The sequence below is a fragment of the Thunnus albacares genome, chromosome 20, assembly GCF_914725855.1.
Source record: "Thunnus albacares chromosome 20, fThuAlb1.1, whole genome shotgun sequence".
Taxonomy (NCBI): Eukaryota; Metazoa; Chordata; class Actinopteri; order Scombriformes; family Scombridae; genus Thunnus; species Thunnus albacares.
The window spans coordinates 23,333,283-23,359,547 of NC_058125.1; the positions used below are offsets into that span (position 1 = coordinate 23,333,283).

The 26,265-nt window shown below is 38.4% G+C and overlaps 1 protein-coding gene across 1 annotated transcript in view; it reads left to right on the forward strand.

Moving 5' to 3' along the window:
* Positions 1-696: 696 nt before the first annotated feature.
* The window catches only part of fmnl1b (formin-like 1b), a 48,924-nt gene continuing 23,355 nt past the window's right edge, over positions 697-26,265 (forward strand). The window contains exons 1-9 of the mRNA XM_044338129.1: positions 697-1,580; positions 16,756-16,839; positions 17,803-17,886; positions 20,136-20,209; positions 20,615-20,698; positions 20,891-21,034; positions 23,617-23,704; positions 24,818-24,894; positions 25,007-25,100. Coding sequence (XP_044194064.1) covers positions 1,422-1,580; positions 16,756-16,839; positions 17,803-17,886; positions 20,136-20,209; positions 20,615-20,698; positions 20,891-21,034; positions 23,617-23,704; positions 24,818-24,894; positions 25,007-25,100 — 888 coding nt within the window. The 5' untranslated portion in view covers positions 697-1,421. The remainder of the gene's footprint in view (positions 1,581-16,755; positions 16,840-17,802; positions 17,887-20,135; positions 20,210-20,614; positions 20,699-20,890; positions 21,035-23,616; positions 23,705-24,817; positions 24,895-25,006; positions 25,101-26,265) is intronic.

The window sequence follows — 26,265 nt, forward strand, 5'->3', positions numbered from 1 at the left end:
CAGTAATAAAAATGTCATTAGCCTTAGACTTTTAACTCCTGAATAGCTTTCTGTTGATTACTGGAGAAATATGTGTTTTTTACCCATAATCTACAAGGTCTAATTCTGTTTAGCGCTGCAATGATTAGTTGATAGAAAGAAAATTAATCTATTTTGATAATCAGTTAATCATTTAAGTCAATTTTTTAGGAAAAATGCCAAAAATTCTCTGCTTACAGCTTCTTATATGTGAGGATTTGCTGTTTTTCCTTTCAACATACACTGGATGTATGAAAGTAATTTCAAAATCTTGATGTTCTGGATTCTCATTCAGACAAAACAAGTGAATTGAAGGCATCGTAGAGGGCTCTAAAATTTTTTCATAGACCAAACAATTAATCAAGGAAATAATTATCAGATTAATCAATAAAAATCATCATAAAACACAAAAAAATGCCTCTCAAATGTGAGGATTTGAAGCTTTTATTTGTCATATATGATAATAAACTGAGTATCTTTGGAATATGGACAGCTGATCAGACAAAACAAGACATTTGAAAATGCTGAAGATGATGAATCAATAATGGAAATAATTACTAGTTGGAGCCCTACATCTGTTCCTCACCATCAGTGTCAACAAAACCTGTTACCTGGAGGCATTAGGACCCAGGGATCCCTCTGCTCTCCTCTCTGCCTTGCTGTTAGAACTAATGCCACTGCTGCCGTCTGTCTCTCTGTGTCCCTGTCTCAGTTAAACAGAGTAGCTGCCTGCTGGATCTCTGCCTCCCTTCTCTTCTCCTCTTTTTTTTCCTCTGGATATAAACATCAAAGGCCCAGAGACTCCCAGCATCCAACGGCAGATGGAGGGCTTCCATAGATTACCTGCAAGCCCAACTAAGTCTCTTTACCTGCGAGCACTGCAGCTTTTGGAGTAGTTTCCTCCTCACCTGTGTAGAGGGGAACTACAAAACTGACACTTCTTTTCTTTTTCTTATTGCAGCCTGGACCTGTGCCGTAGCTACAGCCACTGCTCTCTCTCTCTCTCTCCTCCCCTTTTCTCTTTCACTCGCTCAGCTGTCACTCTGTCTGTCACTCTCAGGATATCCCCTTCCCTCTTTCTAGGGTTTCATAATGCATCGGGATCTGTGCGAGGTCTGACTCTCATTCAGAGGCAGGGGTGGATTTCATCCTGCTGTTTTCTCCTCGTTTGAGAATATGGACGAGTAATGAATGCTGCTTCAGCATGGTTCAACAGACGGGGGTCATGGAAATAAATAGAGGTCACAGGCCAGTGCAACACACAGCCTTGAACATAAGTTTGAATAACTAGATCCAGCCTGTTTTTTTTTTTTTAATTGTCAACCCTCTAGTACTGTCTTTTGCTGTAGCAGAAGGGTTTTTGTGTATGTGTGTGTCTTTCGGATCTAATTGGATATACAATCATGGGAAACGCAGCAGGGAGCATAGATGTACCACAGGGGAAGGAGGGCAAGACGGTGTCGGCCCCTCCGGGCCCCGCAGCCTGTCAGAAACAATCCACCGGACTGAAACTTCCCATGCCACCTGAAGAAGAGCTGGAGGAGCGCTTCAGTGCGGTGCTGGTGAGTTGTGATGTGCACGGCGTCGTGCAGCAGGTCAGGGCACATGTTTCACGCAGAAGTGAGCAGCAGCCAAACAATGTAAAGAAACAAAGAATTTGGAATATGTTGGAAATGTGCACGTCCTCAGAACAAGCTTATCACAGTGCCAGGTACACAATGCCACTGTGGAAAGATACATAAGAGGTCCTTTATACTGGGGCTTACTGCAGCATTAGGCTCCCTCCATGCTCTGCTGGAGCAGGTCAGATCTGTTTACAGGTTAATAAAAGGTGCAAATAAACTTTACTTTCTCATCTTCACATGTTGAAATCTATTTAGAAAATCTCATTTACAAAGAATTACTCTTATGTTTCATTAAAGGACCAGTGTGTAAGATGTAGTGGCATCTAGTGGTGAGGCTGCAGATTGCAACCAATGCAATACCCCCGTCCCCTCACCTCCCCCTCCCCCTTCCAGGCATTTAAGAGAACCTAAGGTGGCCGCAAAACTTGCAAAAAACGTCAAAGGCCCTCTCCAGTGTTTGGTTTGTCCGCTCTGGGCTACTGTAGAAACATGGCGGTGCAACATGGTGGCCTCCATGGAAGAGGACCTGCTCCCTCTGTAGATATAAAGGGCTCATTCTGAGGGAACAAAAACACAACAGTTCTTATTTTCAGGTGATTATACACTAATTAAAACATACTTATGAATATTATATTGAATTAATGCTAGGCCCATTCTGCTAGATGCCACTAAATTCTACATACTGCACCTTTAATTTACCTGTCAGTGAAGGTTAAATGTCACAAAGAGTTATACACCAGTCTGAGTCTCAGTCAAAACTATGTGGACACCCCCGACCGCATACTTTAGTGGAAATTTTTGCTTTTTATGGTTTGGGTTTGGCCCCACAAGCTGCCTTTATGCATCAAAGAAGTGCTTGTCAGATGTTTGAAAAGCTTCAGAAACCTCCTCCCCCCCCACACACCTTTTCCGACGTCAGATTTCTGACCATTGTCTGTGATTGTCCATAACCAATAACCAGACGTTCACACCCACTTCACACTGTAGTGGGGAGATGAGAAGGAGCCAGGGTTTAAACTTCTCTCTCTCGCTCTCTTTTTTCATTATTGACATGACTATCCTTCATTCTCGTTTTGCTCATTGTTACTTCCCTTGAATGTTTGAGCTTCACTGTGCAGAATGATGCATGTGCAGAGTTTTCACATCCATGCATGCTGAAAGTGGGAAAGTTCCTCCATATTTACAGAAAATCTGAGTTTAAGGGATGTACCTATGAGCATGATTTGTGACATCACAACTAGTTTGGCATCAGTCGTGTTCCAGTCTTGTGTCTTGTATCCAGTAGTTAAACTATTGAAATGAAACATATTTCTAGATTCTGGATTTTTAATGAGGTAGAAAGAGTACATCTCATTTTAAGCATTTCCAATTTCTAGTTGAACTTTATGGAGAAACCATCTCAGACACAAATTATTATGAAAAGCAGAGTATTTTTTATATGTCTTTAAACATGTCTGGAGGGGATCTTTAACAATTATTGCATCTCTCCCTCGTCTATGATGGCTGACTGTTCGGACCAGCCATAAACACTGATGACTGATTTCTGACGTTAACGGACACATAAACTACTTCTTCTCTAGCATAACCATCCAGTTAACAGAAATCTTAATGCTACAGCATACAATGATAGTTTAGACAACAGTCAGCTTACAGCTGTTTGGTGATGAGCCTTTTCTCTTTCAACATGACATTTTCTTTGTGCACAAAGTCATCTCCATAAAGAAGTGTTTTTTCCGGTTTGGTGTGGAATAACCTGACTGGCCTGAAAAGAACCCTGACCCCAACCCTATCCAACGCCTTTGAGATGAACTGGAAAGCCGACTTTGACTCAGATCTTATCACTTAACATCAGTGGCTGACAACCAGTCCTCCAAACTAAACAACAAAATATGAATAGGGTTTCATTGTCTTCCAATACGCCATACATGAGCGTTTTCCGATCTGATGTCGCTGTCAGCAGTAAGACTTTATCTGTCAGTGTCTTCCAAAGCTGAGCTTCTACAGCCATGGTCAAAGGACGGGTTCACAGTTTTTCAAGTCCGTCTTAGGACAACATCAACACAACTTCAAACAAAATCAGCAGTCCTCGCTCCGTGCAAAAATGTATTTAAAAGTTTATCTGAAGCTAATATGAAACTTTAGCCATCAAAATGAGTCAAATCAAGTAGATATCTTTCAACGTTACAGTCTTTTTAGTGCCAAGGTCCATCTTTTTGTTACTATACTTCCACTGCAGCTCAACAGGGAAACACTGTCTGAGGAAACACAAAGAGGGAATTTGATGCTTAAAAAGACTGTAAATGTGTCAGATATCCACTTGATATGACTAACTCAGACTGCTGAAGCCTCATATAAGCTTCACATCAACTTTTAAATGACTGTGTGGACACTGTGGATTTTGGCCTCCATCACTAACATTGAAAGCACATTTGAAGGGGATCTTTTAATATCCAGTATGATCAGGAGGAATGATTACAGCGAGGAAAACCTCTGCTCATATGGACACAAACAGACTTGAAAAATTGTGAACTTGTCCTTTAAGATTTGGTTAAGGTTAATGGTTAAAAACATAGACTCAGCCTCATGTGTCCAAGTCACACATTTTGTTGTCCCCATTCATCCATGTCAGCTTTGCAATGCTAATAACAACTTCACACTATTTCGACCTTCGTCCCTAGACGGGAAGTCTCGTGCCCGACCTCACTAATGCTCTTGTGGCTGAATGTGAGCAAATCCCTGCAGCCAGCTTCCAAAATCTGCTGGGAAACCTTCCCAGAAGAGTAGAGGCAGTTACAGCAGCAGATTAAAGCTCATGGTTTTGGAAAAAGATTTTCAACAAAAATATATGAGTGCAATGTTTGGGTGTCTACATATGGCCATGTAGTGTAACTGGATACACATTCTTTTAATTGCTTGGCTTTCCCTACCACTCAGAGTCAAAGCCACTACGACAAAATCATTATCTCAACTCCTTCGACAACCTGCATTCCTCGACCGTAACTCAATTTTCTTTTCATTACTTCCTTCACTGAGCTGTTAGTTGTCTCCTGTTTACAAGAATACAAGCAGTGGCATGTTGAACTCATGCCTATGCAGTGACAGTTGCAAAAAAAAAAAAAAAAAGACAATAAAACAAGGGAGAGATAGATTTGAGTCTGACAGCGCAGCTATGTTCGATATGTGGCCAGACGGCTTGCTGTGTGATTAGCTGCATTCCTTTGTTTATTCTCTCAGTCTTATCATCTCAATCTCTGAGGTGCATAATGATGTGTGACATCATGTTGAGCTGAACTGTGATTTGATAGCATGAAACATAAACAAACAGGCCCAAGGCTTGTTGTCAGTGAGCATACTTACAGAAACGGCCTTCCTTCTTATCCTCCTGAAGGTGAATGGTGATCAATTAAAGTCCTGATAAATGCTTTTCCTTTCCACTGAGGTGGTTTAATCAATGTGTGTGAGCATAAAACACTCGCTGTGAGGGCGAAACCCTTCTGTTCTTTCTTTTCGGTCGAAACATTAATGCCGATTTTTATGATATTTGCTGAACCTGTTAGGATTAAAGATAAGGTTATAAAATCTGCAGGGTGAACTAAGGTACTATTATTGATTTTTCAGCCACCATAATGAAACTTAACAGAAAGAGAGATTTAATTATTAGAATTATGTTCAAATTAGCTTACCGTAAAATCTAATTTTAGGATTTATGTCAGCAAGTTGGAGCAGAGCAGTTGCCAGGATTTATACTGGTCCACCCGGGGTTTTGCTCAGTATTTATACTATTATACTTTATGCTATATAGAGTACTGAGTATTTATACTTATATTTTTGCTAATACTGAGCAAAACTCCTTTAAGAAATGTTTGACTTGAGACCAAGAAAGTCACCTCACATTTAATGATTCATTTAACCATTAAATTACAGTATATTTTCTGCATACGTGTATTTGTATCCTTCTCTATAATGACCTAAAAATGTTGAAGATTTTCAGATATTTCACATGTAGAAAGCTAGAAATCACATGTGAAACAGCGCTCTAGATGTGATAAATTCACATTAGCACACGTGGTCACCTCACGAATGAAATATCAGTTTTTACATGTAAAAACATGAATTTCAGATGTGCTTTTTGGAAGGCCACACTTCCAGGAATATAACTCAAACTCTGAATATGTTGAGTCTAAAAATATAATGTCATCATGAACTACACTTACAAACCCTGTCATGTGTGTAATTCGTGAGTAATTGTGGGCTGTAAGCTCCTCCGCAGGTAATTAAAAAGTTCCAAAACAACACGACACAGAAGACATGACGTCAGTGTCGTCAATCAACACTCATAATTAAACAACCCCATAGGTTGATTGTTCCATGAACTCCACAACGACTCATGGAAGCATTTTTCCTCTAGAGGAAGGATGGGGACCAGATGAAGGACCCACAGGACCGTTTTATAATGTAATGATGTTTTATGGTGTGACAGCACTGTGGTTGAGGTCTGGTTAAGTTAAGGCACAAAATCCACTTGGTTAGGGTTAGAGAAAGATCATGGTTTGGGTTAAAATTATCACTTGAAACATGGTATCGGTTAAAGTTACTATTTCAGTAAAAACACCACAACAATCGTAGTTACGTTTTTTAAAAAATTGTCCTGACTCGCAGTTGGAAACAGGAGGCAAACAGGTCCAGGTATCATCAGATAATTCGTAATTCATTTGTGATTCAAAAACCAAAAAACGGTAAATCAGTAATTTGTTTCAAAACAAAAAAGGGAAAACTGTTTTTGATGTCAGAATCAAATAACAAAAAACCGATTCGTTTTATCGTTATTCCTTTTCAGATTGAATATCGAACAGGTCTGCGGACATTCAGCCAATTCGTTTTTGCGTTTGAAACCAAAAACGGAAGTCACATGGTTTTTTCCTTTTTTCGTTTTTGGTTTAAAATGAAAAACAAAATCACGTGATCTATTCCTTTTTTGTTTCCCAACGAAAATCCAGAAAACCAAATTCAAAAGACCGTGAAATTTTGGTTTAGAAATCAAGTATTTTTGTCAGTTTTGAATGGTAGCGGAAGTGGCTACATTAGCCTACCCATGATCCTCAGTGACCGTTGCTATGGTGAAGACAAACAGCTCTTTGCAGCTAAGTCTGCTTTTTTGCCATCTATCTATCTAACCAGCCACCCAGCCCGCCATCTCTGATTATAGAAATTTGTCACCTTATATTGACGTCATCTGAACTCTGTCACCTCTGCAGGTCATAAGTACTATGGCCACTAGATGGCGTGTGTCACTCAAACGTGAGCATAGGTCGTTTTTGCTGGCTGAATTTTCGACCTCTACTGTCGTATTTCTTTTGAGGAAGGGCTGCGTCACTGGTAGCTTTAGTGTTGAGGTTGACAATAGTTCAGCTCTGAAAGAGGTTTATGTTCTCCAAGAGAGATTTTTACAGAGTTATAATAACACACAACTTGGAGCTGAAAATACTGAGAATTATCTTTCTTTTAATCTCTCAGTTACAACTGCTCTCTCCAGAAAATCCTCCTGGGTACTTTCAGTGACAATTCATCCCAGTCACTCTGTATGTGCAGGTACATCAGTTGTGTATTAATATTATGGCATATTATAGGGATGCACGATATTGGATTTTTTGCTGATATCCGATACGTCGATATTTCCAACTCATTGTGGCTGATTGCCGATGCCGATATATGCACATATTTTTTTCCAGCTGGCTGAGGAGACTATTATGTCTGCAAGCATAGATTGTACTAAGTATGATCAAGAAAGACAATATATGAATGAAGAACTTAGGAAGACTGGAGTTCAGGAGCTCAGTGTTAAAAATGAACCTGCCAAGTGGGTGAGGCAGTAGAGTTTTCTTTGAGTTCATTAGACAGACAGGATTAATGTGTAGGATTTAATCTCTGGTCCACACTCCGGAGCAGAAGGTGGCGGTAATGTACCTAATACGCTGGTTGCCAACTGCTGTTATGAACCAAAAAGAAGAAAAAGTTTTTTTATTTTTCAAACAGAGTGGTACATCCTGTTAGCTGAGGGATTTCCTATCTGTGCAGCCGAACACCGCAGCACCTCGAAGGACTGTTTCTCCTTGAAGGTCCTGGTGCTTCCTCCACAGGCTCCACCTCACTCAGCTGCCCGTCAGACCCGCTGCTTCTTCCCACTTTAACCCGAATAACAAACCAGGACTCGGTGGTCCAGTTGGATCCACATGGAGAGCCGGCGCTAACCTTAGCTGACCGGAGGGAAAGACAGCCAGCTAGCCTTCGCTAGCCTCCCTGCTAACGTTAGCCCCGGCTCTCTATGTGGATCCAACTGGACCACCGAGTCCTGGTTTGTTATTCAGGTTAAAGTGGGAAGAAGCAGCGGGTCTGACGGGCAGCTTGAGTGAAGTGGAGCCTGCGGAGAAAGCACCGGGTCCGTCAGGGTGACACAGTCCATCAAGGGAAGCACAGTCAGGCGGCGGAGGAGATGGCGTCATATCGGCCTCTCATACTCGGCAGAATTTGCCAGAATTCGCCGATGCCGACATCTCATTTTAGAGCTTTTATCGGCCGATACCGATGATGTGCTGATAATATCGTGCATCTCTAGTATATTACAGATGACACCGCTCTAGTTTCTGGACATGAAAGAAAGCAGAATCTCTGGTTTTCCTTAAAATGACAAGCTTCTTCTCAAAGCTGCATCTTGAGATATCTAGTTAACATTAACATTAGTAAAACTTCAATAGTGAATTGTTAAAACTTACTTAACATTAGCAAAGTAGAGGTACTCTACATGAATTATACCTAAGTTACAAAACCAGGAAAGCAAGACCTCACATACAGTCCTCTGCTGTAGAGATCTGTTGAGTCATCAGACTGCTAATCAGTAAATGGGCTGCATTTATATAACTTTCCACATGTGGTTAGCAAACCATTTTTATTGGACATATTGAATAAGTGATAAACTATCTTTTGAATGATCTCATCTCTTATCACTTTCTATGATCCAGAACCATACACTGTATCTTCAAATCTAGTACAAAGACTGCAGACTCTCTTGTTTTGCATGGACTGGAGTTGGATGTTTGCATATGATGTTCTTATTTACAGTGTGTATCCATGTTGTACACATCTTTAATCTGTGTTGCAGTAGAGGGATTAGTGTGTGATGGATGCGGCGGGGTCGTGTGGTGTCCACTGCAATGAATTAATGTGACAACTGCTGCAGGTTTTGTTGCTTGTGCATGTGTATAGCTGCAGCAGTGTGTGTTTGTATGAATGTTTCATGTGGAAAAAAAAAAAAAAACCCAAAAAGGCATCACTCTGCAGCAGTTGAACTGTACGCTGCATCTAAAATCACTTCCACTTCCTGTGCTGAACACATTTGCTTTTGTATCACACCAAATATAGATCACGTCTCAGCCATATCCTATATCTCCCTCCATATCTTCTGCTGAGTGTGCTAACTGGAGAAGATACTCTGTCTGCATACAAACCAGTCGGCTTCATGCGGCCAGCCTGTGTGTGTGTGTGTGTGTGTGTGTGTGTGTGTGTGTGTGTGAAGAGGTGGAAGTGAGGGATGCTTCAAACACTCTCATTTTGCAGAGGCTCAAAGGGGCAAGAGGGAGAAAAAGTGTCAGACTTTCTTCATAGGTGTGGATTTAAACTGTGGATAATGGTAGAGAGCCGGCGTGTTTACACATTCACATGTTTGCTGGCAGCATCTCTGTGTGATATAAGCCAGTCCTTCTCTGCAGGCAGCTTTTATTGATGCTTTATTCATCATATTATGATGCCTGTGTCTGATGTCACTGCAGTGTTTTCAAAGACTGAAAAATCAACATTAAAGCCGCAGAAATCTGCACACTTTGTGATTCTGATAGTGGCGCCACTCACTCATCTCCTATCCAAATTTACGTTGAGTACTTGTTCCTCAGTGTTTTACATAACACTTTGCATATTTCCCAACAGGGAATGCGGCAGTGGGTGGAATTGTAAATGTACATCTGTGGATTTGTGTACTGTATTTACAGACAGAGATGGAGAAAGATGGAGAAAGAAGAGGGGAGATAACATTTACCATCTTGTTGGCAGATCTGTATTTTTAGCAGGTTGACATTTTAACATGATTTAATAGTTTATTTGCAAATTTCATATTCAACCTGGTCTGAATGAACAGAATATAAGGGACACAATCCACTTAAGTTGTTTCTTGCCATATCCTCTGTTTTTATACTACGTTTAATTTTTTTTTCATGATTTATTAGGATTACATTTACACCAGAGAGTGATTTATATCTCCTCTACTGAGTGAACTATATGTCCAAAAGTATGTGGACACCCCTTGTTCCCCAGCTTGAAACCAGAAGAGTGGAGGCTGTTATAGCAGCAATTTATGCCCATAGTACTGGAATGACATGCTCACCAGTCACATATGGTCACCAGTCACCATTTTAATAAGAAAGTGTCTCACTGGTTTTCCTTTCACAAACGTCATAGTGCGTTTAACAACGGCTGGGAATCATAAAAGTTAAAGTGACTAACTATTCCAAACTATTTCCTCTCAAATAAATGAATTGATCCTATAATGTTATTAATTAAATGACACATTGCTTCATGAGATTACATATGATTCAGTGTAATCAGATTACATGCAAAACAATGGCAGCCCTCTATGAGAGAGTGGAAACGGGGTGATTTAGACGATCATAGAGTTAGCAGTATATAACACAGCTTGTTTCTATGAACGTGATTGTTCCATTGATCTGTCCTTTTGAGGTAATCAGCAAATTCAGCAATGCATCATCATGCATGATTCATGAAAAAGCCTACTTCTGTCTGCTGAATTTAACCCACTGTTACTCCTCCTGCTCCTGTTTCCAGTTTTACATGGATTTAGAAATGCATCACATTATACTTCTTGTTGAAATTAACCTTGTGCCTTATACTGTCCAGTTGCTCAGCATGCATGCTAATACCAGGTGTAAAGGTCATTGAATTTACTAATTAATGCCTCTTGAATTTGCATAATTAAAGCAGAGTTAGATGGATTTGTAAGCACAGAAAACCGTGCAGGTTGCCAAGGAGGGGTTGCCAATTTGAGTGTGACAAGAGCATCTGCATACTTTCACACTTCACATGACTTTGTGTGAATAAAATGGTCCGAAGAAGGACACACAGCCATCAGCAAGTTTGAGGTGATTAAGGCTCATTAAAGGATAAGGCTGGCAATTTTCTATATTTTGCTTATTGTCAATAATATCAAAAATATCATGTGCAGAGCCAAACCACCAATGACCTGATCTACTAACAAATATTGTGTGTGTATCCATAGTCTGACATATCCCATTCCTCTGTGCCGTAGACCTCTGCTGTTGTCCCAAAACTATTAAAAACACATCAGTGTACACTACATTGTTACTTTCTCAAAGAACTTGAGGACAAAGTCAAGAGGTTGTGATATGTAGCACAACAAGTTAATGAAGCTGTAAACAGAACCGTGTTCTTGCACATGCTCAGTGGTGTCTTACACAGAACTACTCTCTGGAGACCGAAAACGTGATTGCTGTTATTAGTCTTTGGGGTTATTTCTAAACAAACTTACGTGACCAAACGCTTCATAATAAAGGAACATGTCACCCAGTGCAGCAGTGTGGCTCACTGACTTGTTTTTAATAGTTTTAGGATGGAGGTCTACAGCACACAGGATAAGATATATTCAAGCTTTGGATACAGACACAAAACTTGTTAGTAGATCAGTTCATTGTTGGTTTGGCTCTGCACACGAGATTTGTTGATGATAATAAAATTATAGAAAATCATCAGAATGTGAAACTTGTGCCTCACAGGTTGTGTTTTACAGTAATGTCACAAAGACAACTCCCTGCTGACCACATAACCATCCGGTGTATCTATCCTCAACAGTTCAGTGAATGATTATCTGATTAGATGCTGACATTCGACACTGAAGCACACTCTTCCTGTCAAGGTTCATGTGAAAAAAAACAATATTCAGCGGAGAACACACAAAAATGTTCTCATTTTTAGCAAACTAGCTGAGCTTAGTGCCAGCTGCCAGCTGGGCTAATCTGCTGGTGCTGATATTGTTGAATAAAGCGATTATATTTTACTTCTCTTCTTGTCAACAAATTGATCCTACTACCAAATGTTGTACGTGAATTCAAAGCCTCATATATTTAATTCCTCTGTGCCATACAGCTCCATTGTTGTCCAAAAACTATTAAAAACACAATTAGCCACATGTGACACTGGATGGCATGTTTCTTCATCACCATGAATACACACACTGTAGTTTATTTTGATTCAGTTCCAAACGCACACCGTCCTGCTGCCAGAAATACTCACTAGAACAACAAGTGTGTATTAATCCACCACTGAAAATAGTCCACAAAGCAAATACACTATTTCCTCCTGTTTCAGTCACGTTAAAACTACAGCACCAAACTGTGTTTTTAAAAAATAAAACAATATACATTTTTGAGCCATTTTTAAACATTTATATGTGACAAGTGCCACAGAGAGGGCAGGAAAGTTTTAAAGTATTGACAGAGAAACTACGGCGTTGTTGGCTTGATCTTTTGCTGATGAGGGCAAAAAGATAAATATAGTATAACATCAGCTGTATCTTTTAAAGAAAGTGATTAAATGTATCATCCATGTTGGTGGATGTTAGCAGGAAGCTTGATCTCTACTGTTTGTATTATCCCAACATAATGTGACATATTCTTAAGGATGCTTTCATGGTCAAACTTTTCATACATATGTATGTCCATCTGCAGCCTTCTGAAGAACAAACAATGCACATTTACACATCATGTTTATTTATAAACATGAAACACACCTGTCACACTGCTTTCTGAATATACAATACAAATCATTTTCTATAATGGTTTCATAGTTTACTTGTATTTTTCCATTGTGCCTTTTTAGATAGTTACAAGCAGTTAATTTAATGGTACAATACTTATAATTAAATGCCCAAAAATCTATTATGAGATGGATGAAAGATCACATACTGCTGACTGACCTGAGTACATAGTAAATGTATTGACCTGTACATCTAAACCGCATTCTTATTTTGATTTGATTATCTCAAATCATTAAGCGATAAATGTTTAAATGGGACATATCCTGCTTGTTGCGATTTTCTGTCATTTATATACTCATATGATGTTGGATGTCTATGCTAAACATGGTCCAAAACTTGAAAGGAACGTACGTAAAAACATTTCCTGAAATTCAAAAATCAGGGCTTCAGCCTGCTCTGAACCAAGTGGTAACCTCTGGAGCCGTAAGATGAAGCCAATGTGGAAGTGCCAAAAACTGCAGTTCCTTGAATGGCCACTTGAGGCTCCAAAAATGAATCAATCCCCAGAGACCCCCATGTTAAAATGCCCAACTTTACAGCAGAAATAAACATGTTTACAGCCTGATACAAAAAACAGTTTTGGTCACTGTAGCTAATTTCCTCTTTCATGACAACTGTACGGGGGGGTTTAAATTTTATTAAGCTGTAAAGTTATGTATAATGAAGGACATGGCTGCTTTGAGTGACAGGTCCGCCAGCTGCTAGGTGTCTTGTTTCAGCCATTCGGCTCGCCTCTTTGCCCATTTTTCATTGGCTGGGAGTTAGGCTTCGTCACACACTGCCAAGATGGTGACGGCCGGCTTGCTTTGAGCTTCAAAACCGCTCTTCAGAAACCAACGGGTGACGTCACGGTAACTACGTCCATATTTTTATACAGTCTGTGCTCTGAATGCTCCGTTTACAAAGTTACCTCTACTTCCTCCTCGTGAGGGGGTTCCGATTTTTCACACATGCCCGCAAATGTTCCGTAGTGTTTGTTGCTATGGTTGTTCCATGTGTTGTTCACGTTGTCCACTCACATATTTTGGAACTGATTCAGGCTCCAACATGTATGAATGTATTTGAGAAGTTTATATTTTGAGTAAAAAATGAGAAAAAAGAGGTGAAATCTTGTAACTATAGTTTGTTTACGCAGGAGGAAGTTTCTTAAAGCTGACCAATCAGGAGGGAGGCGGGCCTTAAAGAGACAGGAGCTGAAACAGCCTGTTTCAGACAGAGGCTGAACTGAGGGGCTGAATAAAGAAGCAGTACGAGATAAATAAGGAGTTTTTAACTGTAAATCATTCAAAGATATTCCAGTAGAGCCCCAGAATATAAATATACACCTTGAAATGTGCATATAACTTCCCCTTTAAGTATTAAGATAAACATGAAGAACATTCTGTACTTAACACAAAAATAAACCAGCTGATACTCAAAAATCAAATGTCAAATCTCTCTAGTAGTGTGATAAATGAAGATACAGATTTTCAAGATTTGTGAAGAAATTTCAAACTGCAACAAAATAGTCTCAGTCTAAAGGTCAAAGCTGCTGGATTGAGTTAAACCTTGTGGTTTCTTGGCTGGATGCAAGTGGTTTCTTTTCTACAGTTTGTACATGTGTTGGTGCACACATCTCCCTCTCTCTGTGCATGCTGTCTGCTTACTATGCAAGTTTACACAAAGAGAGATAAATTTGATACTAAGAATTGGTGTTATTGGTGGTGAATAAGGCTCAGTCACTTTCTCACAGTAACATGTGTGTTGCATTTCTTGTTGATCAATTTTAAAGAGTGATATCTCCCAAGAATAAAACAACACAAAGAATAAAATTACTCAGTAATATTGTTGATTTTGTGTAGTGAACTAACAGTACAGTTGTTTTCTCAGTTTATCAGTTTGTGCTGTTTAAGAGCGATCCAGACGGCCAAATCTAACCAGCACTTATTGACCCACCAGCAGAATTCATCAAGCCTCATTTATCAGATTCACACCCAGCACACAACGCCATTGATTTACTGTGCTGTTTGCTATCTGCTGTGCCCCTGTTTTTCAGCATGGCACGCATGACGTCTACACAGTAGCTTTCCACATGAAAGTGTACAGTATCTGTTCTGTCAGCTGTTACACAGAACTACTCTCTGGAGACTGAAAACGTGATCGCTGTTATTAGTCTTTGGAGCCATTTCTAAACAAACTAACTTGACTTAACTCTTCATAATGAAGGAACTTGTCACCGCCAGCCATGTCCTTTAAAAACAATGATACAAAAATAATGTATAATCTAATTATTCCATACTATAAAACAACAAAACTTATATTCACAAACTGTGAATCTGTTGCAACTGAGGCTTAAGTCTGAGCTCTGAGGCACGCAGCAAATCACCAGTAAGTAACTACTGCCGGACATTCCTCAGCAGACTGAGTCAGTGTTGATGACTCCACACTCTCGGTGACCTTGTGACGGAAGCTCAAGTTGCTCAGCGTCAGTCACACAGGAGGTGTGAGGTCAAACAATAAGCTGCAGCAGATAAGTCATATGAGGAGGATAATAAGCATTTAAGCAAAGAGAGTAAGCTGTGTGAGTCTCCTGTTGACTAGCCCAGTTTCATGTGTGTGAGTTATAATTAGTGCGGCTGACGTGTCTGCGAGCTGGAATCTGTTTATTATATGGGACACCAACAGTGCATTAACGGGTGTGAAAAGTGGTGCGTATGTGCAGTGCAGCTTCCGAAACTTTATGTACAGCGGGGAGATTTTGCAGTCTGCTGTCTGTATGCTATCCGCATAAAGAAACTTGTCTGCAACCACATCAGCTCGATTTAAAAAACAGCTGACACCGAGAGTTTAGGATGACTGGTTTTGTTAGTGAGCATTGTTATCAAAGTACAGTATCTGCTTGTATTTTGCAAATCCTGGCTTAAATATAGATAAAGCATGCAAAAAATGCTAATGTGACAACTTGGTGCATCAGTAGCAGCAGGTCTGTTGTGACAACAGTAATTTATCAGTCATAATGATGCACCAAGGAGCACAGACAAAGACCTCTGACTCACAGGGTGACTCAGTACAGGACTAGTGAGTCAAAGAGGACGGCGATGTCCCTCTGAGTGACATGTAATCATTTACGCTGGAGCCATGAATGATTGAAGAAGCGTCCAGGGGCCTTGAGGAGGTCCAGTGTTTGTTGTGAAGGGAAATCTTAATGCTGCAACATATGATGATATTTTAGACAATAGTGTTCTTCCAACTTTTTGGGGGAAAGTTTGCACTTTCCTGTTTCAACAATACCCCCCTGCACAAAGCCAGATTCATAAAGAAATAGTTTCGTAACACTTTATGTTTATACGGTCCATTCATTTTATACTAATTTCATGGACATTTTTAGTAGTAATTAGCAGGTATGTAACTGTTCATTTTTGCAAAACATTGTGGTGCAATTTGGTCCAAATTATAAGAAAAATGTTTTTAAAAAGTCGGTTTATATGTGGATTCATATGTTTTTTTTGCAATTCTTAGTAAATTTGATTCCTACCAATCCTTTCACACACAAAAAAAACATACCTGTCAATGTCTAGTTTTATGTGTTGAATGATATTTTAGTGTATTTGGTTTTTGCTTAAACACATCTTTGAACAATTTTGGTAACACTTTGTTTTACATTTCATACTCATTTCCAGAACATGAAATTTGTATAAAATGAATAAAAATAAAGTGTATACTTATAGTTTTCCCCAGTTTGGTGTGGAAGAGCTCTGACCCTGACCCCATCCACGTTTGGGATGAACTGGAACACCGACTGGGATCCAGGTTTTATCACCCAGCATCAGTGTTGGACATCACTAATGTTCTTGAGGCTGAATGAGATCAAATCTCTGCAGACAGGTTCAAATATCTGCTGGGAAGTTTTCCCAGATGAATGAAGGCTGTTACAGCAGCAGTTTAATGCTCATGATACAACAATCAGATATCAGTCTAATCCACATACTAAGGTGACTAAGGTGTCCATATAGTTTTGGCCACAAAAAGTAGGTTTGGATGCATAACATTATTTACTGACACAACATTTTAGGAAACTGAGCCTCTCATTTCTTTTTGCAAAAAAAGAAGCTTTCCAGAAATTGCAAAAAGCTAAATTGTTTTGCTAAATTATCTTCTTCTGTCATGCAGCAGTTTGGTATTTTCCGTAATAAACATTCTGCCCTTTTACACAAAAGCTTTCTTCATTTCTACTTCCAGAACACGATGAATCTTCCTCCCGACAAGGTGAAGATCCTCAGTCAGTACGACAACGAGAAGAAGTGGGACCTGATCTGTGACCAGGTGGGTCACAATTGTGTTTTCCACCGAAACTACTGATGCATCCCAACTTGTCATAAGTTTATCTCTGTGGGTATTTTGAATGAGTGCAGTTAATTAGGGTTGCAAATGACGATTATTCCCATTTTTTTTCTTGTTTAATTATTTGTTATATAAAACATAAGAAAATTGTGAAAAATTCCCATCACGGTTTCCTAGAACTCAAGGCAAAATCTTGTTTTGTCCAATTAACCATCCAAAAACCCCAAAAATATTCAGTTTACTGTCTTGTAAGACAAGAAAATGCAGCAAGTTTTCACATTTGAGAAGCTAGAACCATTAAGTGTTTGGCATTTTCACTTGTAAATTGACTTAAAAAATTAATTGATTATCAAAATACTGTAGATGATGATTCATGTTCTATCAATCGACTAATCATTACAGCTCTGCAGCTAATGATACATGTAACATAAACATATAATGCCAAGCACCTCAGTTCTCCCGAACACATACGGGAAAGCTCATCAATATTGTACATCACCATAGCAACCACAGGGAGGTCCATAACAACCTGCGTCCCGATGGGAGAGTGACAGAGGACACCTGCCTCTGTCATACAGTGACTCATACAGCTTTTCCTAATTGAAAGATAATTATAACTGGACAAAAATGGAAGCCCTGACCAATTTCAAAGATGGATAAAATGCAATTAACTATAAATATTAATGTAAAGATTTGTCAGATTGTTTAACTAAAGGACACAAGTGGGACTGGTACAGCTGATATGTGTGTGAATATAACTGCTGCACACTGTGGAATAATTTCGTTAGGCTTGTTAAGATCAAACCCATTTGCATAAGAGAAGCTGTGCAATCAAACTGCACTCTGGTCCCCTTTCCCCACGCTGCAGTACTGCAATCAGATATAATTAGAGGTCTCTCTGTGTGTGTGTGTGTGTGTGTGTGTGTGTGTGTGTTTCATCCACAGGAGCGGTTCCAAGTGAAGAATCCTCCATCTGCTTATTTGGAGAAACTGAAAAGTCACCTCGACCACGGAGGTGTCAGTCGAAAGGTACAAACTCACATCCGCCTTCAGTTTGATAAGTTTTGATATAAAAACTCATTATTAAAAAGACTTTTATCATCTTATTTCCTGAAAAATGTAGTTGATAAAATTCTTTAGCTTTTTGTGGCAGAAAAATAAATACTGGAAATATTTCAACCTGTCAAATCTGATCTTTGAGATTTACTGTTTACACAAATATTTGAAAGAGATTAAAGGACAGTTTCACAATTTTTCAAGTGTGTCTTAAAACAGCAGTCAGGTGTCCATATGAACAATGAAAGAGGTTTTCCTCGCTGTAATCATTCCTCCTGTTCATACTGGATATTAAAAGATCCCCTTCAAATGTGCTTTCAATGTAAGTGATGGAGGCCAAAATCCACTGTGTGTCCACTGGGGGTGTGCCCGAATACAAATACATTATTCGGCAAAGCACAAATAGTGGGTTTTATACGAATATTTGTTTCTTACAAATATTTTAAAAATTATTTGTTTTTGGGAAGAAAAAAAAACAAAAACATGTCAAATGCCAGTTCCCGAGGGACTCGCCATAACCTGTTGTTCCCCTTCTTCTTTCCACAAAGTTAGGTTGTAAAAAATAGGCAATAAATGAAAAGTACAAAGCAAGAATTGTCTTTGAAGTTCTTCCCTATATGTTACACGCTGTGCTGTCTCTGTGTTACTGGTGTATAAATAGGTAGAGGTCTGTCTGCAATGAGGTGATGAGTAAAGTTTTAGCTCAGTAATCAGTGCAGTCGTCTATGATCTGGGAGACTCCAGTTTGAGACCCGGTGTGGAGACCTCCTTCGTAAGGTAGTTTATTCATGAACATTCATTGTAACACTTTAATTTTCTAAAATTGAAAGCATAATAAATACAAAAACAGGATTTTTAAGCCTCTGTCCACTTTTATTCAAATACAAATACAAATACTGGGCTCTCTGCATATCCACAGTGTGCCCTCACAGTCATTTAAAAGTAGATGTGAAGCTTATATGAGGCTTCAACAGTCTGAGTTAGTCATATCAAGTGGATATCTGACACATTTACAGTCTTTTTAGCATCAAATTCCCTCTTTGTGTTTCCCTGTTGAGCTGTGGTGGAAGTATAGTAACAAAAAGAGGGACTTTGGCACTAAAAAGACTGTAAGACTTGAAAGATATCTACTTGATTTGACTCATTTGGACGCTGAAGCTTCATATTAGCTTCAGCTAAACTTTTAAATACATTTTTGCACAGGAGAAAGACTGTGGATTTTGTCCTCCATCACTTACATTATAAGTACATTATGAAGGGATCTTCTAATGGTCAGTATGAACAGGAGGAATGATTACAGCAAGAAAAACCTGTTTCAGTGTTTATTTTGGATCCTGACTGTTGTTTTAAGAAGACTTCAAATATGTGAACCTGTCCAGTTAGCCTATTAGCATTGGTTGCTAATGGCAAGGAGCACACATTAACTGGTGGTGCCTTTTACACTTGTCAAGAAGTAAAACAGCCAGATGCAGACCACATATTTGTAAAAACTACAAAACAGACAGTCAGCTAGACAGCTAAAGCAAGACAGAGATGTTAATTTCAAGCTAGCTAGCTAGCCTGAAAACTTTCCACCTTTCTCTCTCAACTTCACTGATTTTGCCTTTCTACCCTCAGCTATGTTTTATGTCCTGTTTGTCATGGAAAGGACTGTCTAGAATATAATTTTAAAAATTATAAATGTACAACTGGTTTATCATCGCTCTTTCTAAACGATCAGAGCAAAGCATCAAAACAAAACTAGATAAATAGTAAAATACATTTGTCATTCAGGAGTCCAAACTGTATTCTGTTAAAAACTTTTACTGTTCCTACATTCAGACATCACTACAGTGTTCAAATGTTTATAGTTGTTTCTAAAAGATACTTTGCTGATGGAAACATTGATTTTAGCAGAAATATTAGATAAAGATTACAGTGAAAAGTGTAATTTTACATCCTGGCCTGATGGTTCACTTTTTAATTTCCTCCCTGTAATTAATCCCTGTCTGTGTATGACTGATTTGAATCAGAAGATAAGATAGTATTTATATTTATTTATTGGGATGTGTTGCACTATTAAATTAGTGTGTTTTATGAATATACAGCTCGTTTCACCGGCAGAAAGCTTGCTTGCTTATTAAGTCCATGTTACAAGTCATTACACTGAAATATCATGGTATTTTTTTTTTTTACATTTTCTAATTAATTAAGTATTTACCACCTCACATGTGTTTTGTCAGTTTAAGAGACGCGTCCAGGAATCCACGCAGGTCCTGAGAGAGCTGGAGATCTCCCTGAGGACCAATCATATCGGGTGAGTTTCACTCTAGTTCCCATGTGAGGAAAAATGTTTCGTATTGTTTAAAACATGGACGAATGTATCCTACAAATTAGAAGTAAAATACCTTGAGCCAATAAATTCTGACAAAAGCTTAAAATAAAGTATTTTATTCCATTCTATCAACGGACAGACAACTTTTTCTATATTCACTGATGTTCAAAACAGTGTTTAACTTTTAATACTTCAGACTCTGTGTTACTATTATAAGTGCACAATTGTTGTTTGGAGGAAGTTTAGCGAACCACATGTTTTATCCATTCACATTATTGTTTTGCTAATATATTAGCACAATTTTGAAATGGTATAATATTAGAGATGTGGAATCTGTTACCATTTACAGCTGCATCAATAACTTTAAACATATTTTCCTCCTTCCAGCTGGGCTCAGGAGTTCCTCAACGAGGAGAATCAAGGCTTAGATGTTCTTGTGGATTATCTGTCCTTTGCCCACAGTGCTGTCATGTAGGTATCAGCTTGAAATACTATTACCGGTATTTTCATTCCTCTAATAGTCACTGCTTAGGTATGTTTGTCTTATCTCCCTCACACAAGCCAATTGATAAAGTGAGGACACTTTATCAGTTTAACAATCTAGTCTATATAAAGAAAGTCATGACCGTTTATTACATCTGTCTGCATGGTTGTGACTTGCAGGTATGATGCTGACAGTCTGGACAACGGCATGCTGCCCGCAGACAAAAGCAGAACTATGGACATGTCAGTGGAAGATCTGAGCAGAAGTGCCAGTAACTCACCGACTCACGGTGTCTCGAAGGCCAGTAAGGCCTTCACGGTCAGGTGAGGACGCTGTGGACTGAATGTCCCAGTATGATAATGACCACTGATGTTTCTAAGCAGATACTGCACATATCAATATTTACAGGTATATAATGTAGGTTCCACTCTCTAGCTTCCTTTTCTAAGGTCAAAACTGAGAGAGGGCTCACTCAGTTTTTAATAATTAGCTAATTAAGTTCTAAAAATTTAATGTTAGAAAGTCATTAATAGAAGGGTTATTGGTTTCTTACTTTCTAATACGCCACCGATGTCTTTTAAAGAAGTAGCTAAAAAGACAGAGGTAGTAATGCCAGACGAGGAACCCAAAACTTGTTCTTATTAAATATCTTATCACTGTTCTGTGATGATAATAATAACAAATGAAGGGGACAGATTCTGCACATCTCCAGATCTACATTTTTAATCTGCGGCTCAACTGGAATATCTTTGCATGATTTACAATTAAAAACTCCTTATTTATCTTATACTGTCCCCTTTATGCAGCCCCTCAGTTCAGCCTCTGTCTGAAACAGGCCGTTTTAGCTCCTGTCTCTTTAAGGCCCGCCTCCCAATGAGCCAACTCTGTTCTGATTGGTCAGCTTTAGGAAACTGCGACACGGCTGACTTCTGTATTTGTTCTTTACCTGAAATGTCACCCTCTCAAATACATCTGTACAAGTTTAAGCTGAAATCCGATCTGAAATATGAGAGTGGAAAATGCAAACAACACATGAAAAAGCCTTAGCAACAACCTTAGCAACCAAGGCTACAGAATGGGCAGCTGACATCAGCAGAAAAAAGGTAGAAAAAACCCTTGCAAACTAAGCTTTCAAAGCAGGTTGAAGCCCTGACTTTTGACTTACAGGCAGCATTTCTACATAAATTCACCTCAAGATTTGGAACCATGTTTAACATCCAACATCATGACAGTATACAAATAACAGAAAACCAGAATAATATGTCAGCTGTCCGTAGCACATCAGTAACAGTCATAACCTGAAAAGATGTACAGTGTATAAAACTATATGAGACGTCAAGTATAAAAACATACAATTATTGATTAGGCCAATTGCTAAAATTGTTTTAAGCAAACAAAATCATGAATACATTATATTTAGCCATTAATAAAGCTGGTACTTTAATATGAAATACTGGACATTTAGTGCATATATGTGACCTTCTGTCTTCACTCACACACACACTTATGTTTCACAGACATGCACACACACACACACAAATCCTTCCTCTGCTGCAAAGATTAAGTTCAGTGCAAACAAATATTGTTTCTGACAAACCACTCTTGATCACTCTCGACAGATGACACAGTTGTACAGTACAGTGGTTTGTATTTGATATCCAAATACAATAGGATCAATACAGAGAGCAGACAGACACACAAAATTAAGTAGTGGCTCATGTTGCTCACACACACATGTATACAGATATTTTTTTAATTAACATTCAACAAATAATAAATCAAATAAACAAAAATCGGGTGTAACTTTATTCATAACTTTTATTTAAACAGGTCCCATTGAGACTAAAAGGGAGACCTTAGCACATAAAAATATTTATTACCTTACTACATAATTTACTAAATTATAAAAAATAGTATGATTTATAAAAGATTTATATGTGATATTAATATTGATGCACTCCTGTTAATATATTGTTATTACGGTGCATCATGTCAAATTTTACAAATTTGATGTCTGAACTGTCAAAGAAAAAAACGTTGTTTTGCAGAGCTGTTTAGCCCTGAGCTCTGCTTTCAGTCTGACAATCACTGAATAATTTCTGACAGCAGCGTCGCAGTCGTCAAGACGCTCTAAGAACATGCAGTTCGTTGAAACGAACTCTCGAGGGAAAACGAGCTCTTGTGTTGACGTCACGCTGCAAATGAACATGTAGCTCACAGACTCAGACACTTAATCTTCCTCATCTGAAGCGACTGCATTCTTGTCATAGCGAATACTTCTGTGTGTGTGTGTGTGCGGCGGCCTCTCATTCAGTAATGTGATGCTCACAGACTAAGTGTGTGTGTGTGTTTAAGTATGACTTGTTTAAGCATGAATGTGAGAAATGTCTGACTGAAACAAATCAACAGACACTCAAACCTATCATTACACACCTGGGCGTCTATATTTAGCCCTGCAGCACTTATTTGATCTACAACTTCCCAGTTGCCATATTGCAATCAGTGAATTGATTATTGATATATGTATGTAATCTAATTTAAGCACATACAATCATTGCAGCCACCACTTTGTGACAAACAGATATAGTTATACAAGATAATGTGCAAGCCGACTGATACTGTAGATATCTCTCCACCTCCTTCTTTCTCTCTCAACCCAACCGGTCAAGGCAGATGGCCGCCCACCTAGAGCTCAGTTCTGCTTGAGGTTTCTTCTCATTAAAGGGGAGTTTTTTTCCTCGCTGCTGTCGCCAAGCGCTTGTTCATGGGGGAATGTTGGGTCTCTGTAAATTAAAGAGTACAGTGTAGACCTGCTCTATGTGAAAAGTGCCCTGAGGTTGATATTTTACTATAGATTTACAGACAACACAACTGTAACTGACTGTAAATGTCCAAAAAAAAACAGGAAGGCCCTGAGACACTCACGTGCCGTGAGCCAGAAAGACGACGTTCATCTCGGCATCATGTGTTTACGTGCCATCATGAACTACCAGGTATTTTTACAACCACCTACTCATTATGTAATCTTTTTTTTTTTAATGTTTTTATTGTCATAGCCTATAATTTATTTGTCATGTTTGACAGAAATGTATGCAAGCCCATTTCTGCCGGGAGAAGAAAAAAAAAAGGAAATCTAATGAGATATTAAGTCAAACTTTTGACTTTTGGGAACACTTTTAGCATTTATAAACAGTATATAAACATTGAATATTTATTATAACACACTATAACCAGATAAAAGTGTTTATTAATGTATTTGTTAACTATAACTCCTCCTGTGGGCATCCATAGTGGAGGCTGGTGTATAAACGTGAATGAAAATATAGTAAAACACAGTTGTAATAATATAAAATAAGTCTTCATAGTATAAGTTATTATTGTTGACAAATGCTGTACCTTAATAAACCCTTAAAAATGTTCTTATATCTGCTTAAAACCACATTATAGTGTGTTATAACCCAGTTTAACTCAACATTATGAGAAGACAAAAATTGGCTTTCAAAATCAAGATTATGAGATGCAAATTCACAATTTTTACTTTCTCAATCAAAATGAAGAAATACTAAATCAAAATGTTTTATTCTAAGTCAAAGTCAAGTCACATGTTAGAGATACTGAGTCATAATTATGAGTCAAGATTATGAGATACACATTCAGTATTTTGACTTTCCTGATCAACATTAATAGAAGTTATAAGATCAAAATTTTGACTTTCTTTCTATTGTAGCTCATAATTCTGACTTCAAAAGTCTAAATATTGACTTTGTGTGTCATTATTTTGATTTACTGTCTCATAATCTTGACCTTTTACAGCAGATCTTCAAATCTGGTTTAAGTAAATCAAAAAAAATTGACGTTGTGTCTCATAATTGTCTGTCATTTTCTAACATTTCATGTCTTCTTTTTGTGGTAGAAATAGGCTTCCATATAATATAAAAGATTTGATGAGGTTAAATTAATAATGATAAGAAGAAGAAATTAAATGTGATTACAGTCAGTCTTGTAGCTCACTGTAGTGTGTGTGTGTGTGTGTGTGTGTGTGTGTGTGTGTGTGTGTGTGTGTGTGTGTGTGTGTGTGTGTGTGTGTGTGTTTCTGTGTGTGTCAGTCTGGGTTCAACCTGGTGATGAAGCATCCCTGCTGTGTCAACGAGATCACGCTCAGCCTCAACAACAGAAACCCGAGGTGTGTTTACTGCAAGCTAACAAGCTGCATACAGACTGACCTCTGATATCATGACTTAATCATGACAAAATACCAAGAATAGACGCATGTTTGTGTATATTCTACTTCTCAGGACCAAGGCTCTGGTGCTGGAGCTTCTGGCTGCTGTGTGTTTGGTGAGAGGAGGCCATGACATCATCCTGTCTGCGTTTGACAACTTCAAAGAGGTCAGAAAGGTCACAGCTTTCTAAATCACATTCAGAAATATGTGAGATAACAACAACGGTTGTTACTCATGTTTACCTGGAGCTCTGGTATCCAAATCCAAATATATATATAAATATTTTTTGATATGAAATCTGAGTTTTGTTACCTATTTTGATACCTTACTTTGAGAGATATAAACAATGTTTTTCTCTACATTCTTAGCAAAGTTGTCAAATGTTAAATAAAAGCAACCTTACAAGAATTTTGTCGACATAAAATAGTGAAAAACTGGCACATTTTCTATCTGAAGGAAGTAATATTAAATCAAAGAGAGAAGATCAAATAAGTAAAGAAGATTATCAATCTGATCAGACATTTAACGCCAAGTTTTAGTACTTGAAAGCATTTGATACTCAATTCTACAGATATTTTCGGTCTATACCTCACTTGTATTGTGCTGTACTGTATAGTATATATATAGTATACAGTATACAGTACAGTATGGTATGTATACTATATAGTGTGTAGGATTTAGTAGCATCTAGTAGCGTGTAGGAGAACCTACAGTGGCCACAAAAAATGTGAAAGGCCCTCTCTAGAGCCAGTGTTTGGTTTGTCCGTTCTGGGCTACCGTAGAAACATGGCGGTGTAAAATGGCGGGCTCCATGGAAGAGGACTCGCTCTCTCTGTAGATAATAAAAGGCTCATTCTAAGGTAACGAAAACACAACGTTTGTTATTTTCATGGGATTATAACTAATGAAAACATACTCATGAATATTATATTCCATTAATGTCAAGTCTTTTCCACCAGATGCAACTAAATTCTACACACTGCTCCTTTAAGACTTTTACATGGCAAGTTTGCACAGATCGCTCTTTCTTTGCACATATTACCTGAACAGTCAGAATACATCTTTATTATCATATATCTATTTTTTTTGTGTATAACTGCTTTCAAACTTCTTAACCTGTGACTTCCCAGATATTATGTTACTTCCTCTCTTTAATATACTTTAATGGCAATACAGAGAGACTGCAAAGTCAGAAGAATCTCATCACTTGGTGTAACCTGTCGCTCTGCGTATGACAATAAACTCTTTGAATTGAGCTGAATTAGTCAAAACCAAAACAATATTGAGGTTCAACACTAAGCTTTAACCAGGAAGGACACAAACACATTGTA